The following is an 8,174-nucleotide window of genomic DNA, read 5'->3' as shown; positions in this document are numbered from 1 at the left end:
CTAGACTCTAGGCAGAACGGGAAGCTGACCTGGGGATGGAGTAAGATCACAAACCGAGAGGGCGTGCGGTCCATACGCCCCAGCCCCAGATCCTGAGTCACATCTGAGCGCGGGACACCGCTCCCACCCGGGTGATGTCAAAAGATGGGGGCCCACGCGAGCCGGGGTGGGGAAAGGCCTTGAGAGGCGTGTTAACTGAATCAGTGCTTGAAGAGTAACTTCTCTTTTGCAATTCTTGCTGGTCTGACAGGCTCCTGCAGAATTACATCACTTCCTAAAAAACAGGCAAACACCTCTCCTTCAAGTTAGCACCGACCCAAACAAGCAGGAAACAGGAAATGTTCACGTTTCAGCGGGACTGAAACTGCGCGCAGCAGCATCACGATGCCGGGGCGCGCGGCCCCCGAGGCTCCGCGCGCCGCCCTTCTCTTCGCCGTGGTCCTCGCGTCCCTCCCCACCCGCCCGGCGCAGGGTAAGCGCCCCTCGGCTTCCCACTCCCGGCCAGGAGGATAAGGAAGGCTTGTCTGGTACCCGCGGCTACAGAACTCTGCCGGGGAGGGTAACACTTAGAAACACCTAAGCCTTGCTGTGAAAAAAGTGGAGGAAAGCCTAGCTGTCTTTTTGTGGGGGAAGGAGGAGGGACTTGGCTTCGCTCGCTGCCGGCGGATCCAGCTGCAGTTCGCTCCTTGAATTGAAGCTCCCCGCAGTCTTTGTTTTCTAAGATGTAATTTACCGGCCCCAGTCATTTACCGGCTTTAATGGGCATATTAAGAAAATGATCAACTCTTTGGCAGTTCCTGGAAAAGGCCGTTTCAATCAGCTGAAACAGAGAAATAGTGAATTAACTTTTAGTAATGTGGGCCGAGAAGTCTGCTGGTTCCAAAAAGTCCTGGAAAAACTGGGCTATGGAAATTTAGGACTGGAAAGTAGACTAAAGAAATACCATGCTAATGCTAAGTCGCTTCAGTCGTGTCCGACTCTGTGCGACCCCATAGACGGCAGCCCACCAGGCTCCTCCATCCCTGGGATTCTCCAGGCAAGAATACTGGAGTGGGTTGCCATTTCCTTCTCCAAAAGAAATATCATAAGTTAAATTAAAAAAAAAAAAAAAGAAAGTAAGTAAGCAGGAAATTGTCTGAGGAATCCCCAGGCATCCATTCCAACTTGTAAGGTCTTTCATCAGCTTTCCTTTGATCTTGCTACTTTGGGAGAGATTTTCTTTGCGTTGATTGTGACTAATGAAGCTTTGTTGTTAAAAAGCTATGTGATTGTAGTGAATCAAAGGTATCAGAAAGGACCAAGTATTTAAATCTCATTGTTGAGCTGAGAGCGGCAATTGACAGTTGCTACAACTAGCACAGTCACTCCCCATTGCTTCTCACCCTTGTGTGGATTCGCTCTTGGGTAAATAAACTAGTCGCTGGTGGTTCCTGTCAGTGGACACCTCCTCCTGCTGCTAGTGTAGCATAGTATGAGACCCACAGGGAAGGTTCTCAAGCTGAGGTTCTTTAAATAGGATGTGGGGAGGGGCATCAGACACTACTTACCAGACAGGTAACCTCTTGGAGATTAGCAGTCAGCACACAGCCACCCCACCCTATCAATCTCCCTTTCCCTGGGTGTTCTCTGCGTGGTCTCTCCAGGGTCCCACGTGGAGACTGGAAAGGCCATCCATTCCAACTGGAGAGATATTTGGCTGAAATTGAGGTTCATGTTCAAAATAAGTTTGGGGGACACTGTGTTTTTAATGCACAGAGTTTTGGAGCAGGTGTGCTGTGCTTAGTTGCTCAGTCGTGTCCGACTCTTTGCGACCCCATGGTCTTAGCCCGCCAGGCTCCTCTGTCCATGAGGATTCTCCAGGCAAGAATACTGAAGTGGGTTGCCATGCCCTCCTCTGGGGGATCTTCCCCACCCAGGGATCAAACCCAGGTCTCTCACATTGCAGGTGGATTCTTTACTGTCTGAGCCACTCCCTTCCCCATTTGGAGCAGGAAGGGAGCTTAAAGATGATGCTCAAACTGTACTCAGTGTATAGCTGTGCTGGAGGTGCAGCTGTACAGGGGGTGCAGCTGTACTGGGGGTGCAGATGAAGAGACTGAGAGGAGAAAGGTAAGACCCACCGCCAATCAGCTTTCTTGACTTGGACTCCAGGGTCTTTCCTCTCCAGCCAGGGAATCGACCAGGCCCCCTGCTAAAACCTCTGGACCACATTCTTTTCCTTGACAGGCATCCCTCAGCACCCATGGAGCAGGGCCCAGCTATCCTTCTTTCCCGCTGTTAACTCTCACTGCTACCACGCTTGCCTCAAACAGGCTCCTGAGAGTGGTATTTAGCCTTAGCTGAGCAGTTTTCTTGAGCACCTGAAAATGATGGACTCAAAGTGTCTGCAATTCAGGAGCTGCAAAAGGACTAGTGAAGAGACTCAGTGAAAGGTCTCCCTCTGGGGTCTGTATTTGATCGGTGACCCTTCCCTTCACAGAAGTGGCTCCTCACTCATGGCCCCGGCCTCTCCCTGCAGCTTCCTTTCCTCAGCATCTCTTTCCGTCTCTCCTGCTCCGCCACTGCAGCCCCTCAGCCACACGAAATGGACCGTGTGTTCCAGGCCTCTGTGGCTTTGGCTACAGAGGTTCCTTTTTTTTTCTTCCTACAAGGTGGATGCCTATGTAACCTTAAAAGACTCAGACTGAATGTTACCTCCTTATTGGTGTCTGTCTCACTGCCTCTTCCGTGCCTGTTGTGCCCTCTTAGACCTAAACTTCTGCTAACCCAGCTAACCACTTAGAATCATATCCAGGCCTCCCTCCAGGCCGTGAGCACCTCCAGGGAAAAGAAAATTCCCTTTTGTTCATCTTTGAGTTCCCCAAATCTTGTGAGGGGTCAGCATAAATTAGGAACTCGGTGGTTGTTGAGAAATACTGAAATCATCCTCGAGTGGGTGTGAGACGGATCACTAAAACCGATGAGCTCCTGAAGGCAGGTAATGTCAGGATGTCAGGAGAAGGACAAGGAGGAAGGCTGCATTTGAGGGGAGCACGGGGATTGTCTGGGTGGGTCATCCCACACACCCACTGGGCTCTGTCTCCATTCTCAGTGCCTGAAAATGCAAAGATGCCCACTTGTAAGCAGCTGGATAATCAAAGCTTATTACTTTGAGATTAGCCGAGGGAAAGGCTGTTCTTAATTAAGGACTATACACTGTAAAATATACATTGTTAAATTAAGTAAGATATACATCCTTTTGAGGGGCTTCCCTATGGCTCAGCAGTAAACACTTTGCCTGCCAGTGCAGGAGACGTGGGTTCAATTCCTGGGTTGGGAGGATCCCCTGGAGAAGGAAATGGCAACCCACTGCAGTATTCTTGCCTGGAGAATTCCATGGACAGAGGAGCCTGGGGGCTACAGTCTATGGGGTTGCAAAGAATCGGGCACAACTTAGTGACTAAACAACAACAACATATCCTTTTGAGCTAATGGTGTCTAAGTGTCACGTGCGTGCAGTAAGTCGCTTCAGTTTTGTCCAGGTGATCTTCCCGACCCAAGGATCAAACCCGCATCTCCTGGGTTTCCTGCATTGCAGACAGGTTCTTTACCACTAGCACTATCTGGGAAGCCAAGTGTCACAGTTGTATCTAAATATTTCTTTGAATTCTTCAAAAAATATAACGGAGGTGTTTGGTAGAAGAATGCAGTCTACCAAACAGCCTGATTCTCCTTTGCAAGCATAATCCAGGTTTATCTCAAATCAAACGGGTGACATTATCTAATACCTGCAGTTACCTGAGACCAGCATCATTACTGCTGAGTCACATCTTTTTATCTTTTGCTTTTTATAGATATAGAGCCTGGTACAGAATGGATTACTATCTCAAGTGAAGTCATCCACTTAGAAGTCACCAGGGGAGAAATGAGAAAATAGCTTTTCTGGGATTTTGACCAAACAGATGAGAACAGTTAAAGTATAGCTCTGAGCCCAGGGATCTTGGCCAATGTAGGATGCTAAGTTCAGAATCAAGGCAACATTCTGCCTGTGGAAGGAAGGGCCACCTTGTTCCTTATCCTGTGTCCTGCCAGCGTCAGCTTAACACTATCAGAAAGTTCAAAGCAACTTCCCAGATACCAAAAGCACGGGATTTATTAGCTGCTAAAAGCAGAATGGTCTGTAGAAAAAAAGAACTGAGAGGCATGAGGCAGGAATAAGGCAGCTATAAATGTTTTGATGGCCAGAGTTAAACACTGGGTTTGATGGAGAGGACTGGGAGGTTTTCTGGGCTGTTTCAGAAGAGTAAGGATCATATAAAGATTGGATGAACCTTGAGAAGGGGAGAAAGAATGGAAGAAAATACTATTTACATAAATGAAACTAAACTTTCTGAAGCTGTTATTATTTCAATGACAGTGACCGCCACGTGCTATTTCCTGGGACAGTCCCAGTTTGAAGTACTAATAATGATGATGGCCAACATCGAGAGCACTCAGTATATGCCTGTTCTGAACACTTTACATAAACCAGCTCATTTGATTCCTTTAACAAATGTTATGTAGTGGGTACTATTATTGCTGTTTTTGGAGGAGAAAACTGATGCACAGAGGGATTAAGTGACTTACCTGAGGTCACACAGCCAAGTAGTGCATCTAAATACGATTTAGCCTCAGGAGTCCATGCTCTAACAATACACCATATTGCCTCTGGGTTTTCAGGCTCTGCCAGGCTCTGATGCCTTCCTGGCTGTGTAGGTACATCACGTAAACTGTTGGCTGGGCTCTAAGATTGTCACACTTGTGGCTGTGTGTGTTTGGTTGGACTGGAGACAGGCTCACAGGAAAAGGGACAGAGGATTTGGGTTGAACTTTGGCCTGTGGAGTGGAAGGGAGGGGCCGAAAGGTGCAGAGTGAGCAATAGAGAATCTGAAGTTAGTACAGTTAAGAGCAGAAGCAGGAAAAACAGAATGTTGAAGTCACCAGGTAAGAGGCTGCAGGGTGTGGGAAGCAGGTCGAGGAAGCACAGTCAGGCATCAGGCGGAGTCAGTGGGAGAACCCTGCTGAGATCTGACCCCAGGAGTCAAGCAGCCCTCGGGAGAGGGGAGGTCAAAAAGGAGAAACACAAGCAGAGAGAGGTTTACTAAGGCTTAAAGTCCTTCTGTGTCTAAAGGCAGACCCAGGAGACCAGAAGAGGGCAAGACCTTGGCTGGGATGGGCTCAGTTCTGTAAAGCAACAATGCAGCCTGCGATCTGCCTACCTGTGTATGCTTTGCACCACCCTCACTGTTGGCAAAGGTGTGGAGAAACGGGAACCCTGCACCACTCGTGGGAGGGCAGATTAATGCAATCATCTCATGTGCCTGCTGCTGAAGCTTTTCATTTCAAGAAAATTTGAGAATATAGAATATTCATAAATATATATATGTATATATATATAGTCTTGGTTTTATTTTTTCTTTATGTTCTTTATTCCTTCTTTTATGTCTTTTAAACGTATTATTAACTTTTTGATCATTTTTATCTAATTAGAACAAGATCTAATCTTGTTGTATCTGTCAACTCCCATCATGATGGAAATCTTGGGGACACTGTGGGCAAAACCCAACACCTAGAGCTGGGCCCACCCTATTTAATAGAACTTCAACTTTTCTGATCCCGTCATCAAGCTACTGTAAATACTTTCCCAGCACAACCTCAGTCCTGTCACCACAAAATAAGGTTTGGAAAAAACTTGGACACGAATGTGTACGGGGCTTAAGGAGAGCGGGTGCTTGGACCTCAGGCTTAAACCCGAGCCTTGGGATGTGGACGGAGCAGACCCTAGGTGTCAGCCTCCGAGAGCTGTGTGAGGTGCCAAAACCTCATTAAAGGTGCAAACCAGTAGCCAGAAGCAGGTGAACAAAGTGAGCAAAGAGACTGCCAAGGAGCATGAAGCAGACAGAACCAAATTCACAGTCGGGCCATGGGCCAGGGGTGCAGTGTCAGGATGATGGTGAGGTCAGCCCAGGGGAAGCACTCCTGACTTTGACCTTTGCCAGAATCATTGCAGCTGCTTTTCTTTTTTTCTTTATTTTTTAAAACCATGAACTGGTGTTTTAGCTTTAATTTTTGACCCAGTGGGTGGACTGGAACCCCTGAAAGCACTATAGAGCCTCTTATATCCCTGTGGGGTTCCGGGAAGTCCCCATAGGTAGGTAGGTATGGCTGTGAATTTAAATTTCCTCTACAAGCTGTTGTTTTGCTTTCTCCATGTTTTCTGGGCCCTGGGATTGCCTTGCTTTTTTGTGATTTCTTTATACATTCTTATATAGTCAGGCCCCTACATACAAACCTTCAAGTTGCAAACTTTCAAAGATGCAAACTTGTGCCCTGTCTTCATCAGGCATGAGTGAAATTGCAGCCTGCTCTCCGTCTCCTATTGCTGACAACCCTTCAGCTCTGCCATCTTCCAGTCTCTCTCCCTCCTCCAGGCAGTAACTCTTCTTGCCTGCTCACTTGATGCCAGCCCCTGTATGCCAGCTATTGTACTGTACTGTGAGATTAAAACCATTTTCTTTATTTTGTGTTTGCTTTTTATGTATAATTTGTGTGAGAAAATATTATAAACATATTACAGTAAGTACTGTATAGGTGTTTGTGTTAGTTGGGTACCTCAGCTAACTTTGTTGGACTTATGAACAAATAGGACTTATCAACGTGCTCTCAGAATACTCTTGTTCGTATGTAGGGGACTTACTGTATTTCATTTGTATCTCTAGGTGTTGCATATTGGGAGGATTTTTCAGGTTACTTACTCTATGAGATTATTTGAAAAAGGAAATTTTTCCATACAACCATTCCAGAGAATGATTTGGAAACATTTAGCCAACTGAAGATGTTCATACCCTTACAGCTTCAACAATCCAGTACTAGGCATATACCCCAGACCACTCACAAATGTATAGCAAAGAAGTATGGGCAAGAATGTGGAGTGTAGCGCTGTTGGTAAAAATGGAAAAAATAGAAACAATCTCAATATCTATTAACAAAAGAAAAATGTAAAGAACTTGATGTAGAATGAGATATCATAGAGCAGGTAACTTTAATGAGCTGTAGCCAAATGTATAAAGATAAGTCAGTCTCAAATGTACTGTTGACCAAAAGAAAACAGTTGCAGATTATTATGCCCAGAATAATTATATTTATTTAAAGTTTTAAAAACACTCCAAATTCGGTTTCTATGGCTTAGGGACACAAGCATGTTTGAAAAGTGTGGGACTGATCATGCTGACTTGAGGAGAGCGGTTAACCTGAATGAGATCAGGGGAAGGAGGGCTTCAACTATATCTACAATGTTGTGTTTCTTTCAGAACAAACACTGTGGTCCAGGGGTGGCAAACCAGGCCTCAAGGCCCCAGTTCAGCCATCTTCCTGTTTTTTTCCAACCCTTGAGCTAAGGCTGGTTTTCATATTTTTAATGGTTATATAAAAACAGATAACAGCCTCTATTTGGCCTCTTGGCCCCCAGGGTCTAAAACCTTTACTCTCTGGCCCACTAAGAAAAAGTTCTAGTCATTATGGGGAAATAGAAGAGAATCGGAGTGGGCCCCGTGTTATTTGTTATATTCATTTCTGTTCTCTTCGCTAGGTTAATGTTCATAATGAAAAGTGAGTTCTTTTCCAGTTCTCCTGGGTCCCTGCTGGCAGTCCGCCCTCTTTCCTTTCCATGGCTTCCAATCCCTTTGAAAGACAGCCAGCACACCTTCATTTTCTCCCTCTTCATTCACCATTCAGCCCCCATGATCTGGCTGCCGCAGCAAGCACAGCACTCAGATTGGTCCACCCGAGTCAGCGGTGCCTCCGAAGAGCTGAAACCAAAGGGCCCGTTTCTGTCTGTATCTTCTGTTTCTCTCTGCAGCCCTTAACGTAATTAATGAATTATTGAAACACTCCTCTTCCTTGGGTCTTATGAGGTCACTTTCTTCTTGGTCTCCTATGAGTTTGCTTGTTCCTTTCAAGTTTGGGGTTGCAATCTTTCTCTTCCACCTGTTCCTTTCATATTTTTCTTTTCTCTTCTCACTCCTTCCATCATTTCAGAGCCATGTCTTGCATTTCCTTGGCTTCCATCTCAGTCCTCGGCTGATGATTTGTCCCGTATCACGTCTACTCAGGTCTGAAGGCCCAGCCCCGGTCCTGCATTTTCATCATCTGTCCTC

General features: G+C 46.2%; 1 protein-coding gene across 1 annotated transcript in view; it reads left to right on the top strand.

The window, feature by feature from the left end:
* Positions 1–344: 344 nt before the first annotated feature.
* Positions 345–8,174, top strand: part of TMEM154 (transmembrane protein 154) — a 47,172-nt gene continuing 39,342 nt past the window's right edge. Inside the window, exon 1 of the mRNA XM_081544839.1 lies at positions 345–472. Coding sequence (XP_081400965.1) covers positions 385–472 — 88 coding nt within the window. The 5' untranslated portion in view covers positions 345–384. The remainder of the gene's footprint in view (positions 473–8,174) is intronic.

The sequence above is a fragment of the Giraffa tippelskirchi genome, chromosome 11 (genome assembly GCF_054371585.1).
Source record: "Giraffa tippelskirchi isolate mGirTip1 chromosome 11, T2T-mGirTip1v1.2.pri, whole genome shotgun sequence".
In the NCBI taxonomy this organism is placed as follows: domain Eukaryota; kingdom Metazoa; phylum Chordata; class Mammalia; order Artiodactyla; family Giraffidae; genus Giraffa; species Giraffa tippelskirchi.
The sequence above is the reverse complement of the archived record's forward strand: the minus strand, read 5'-3'. Positions and strand labels throughout refer to the sequence as shown.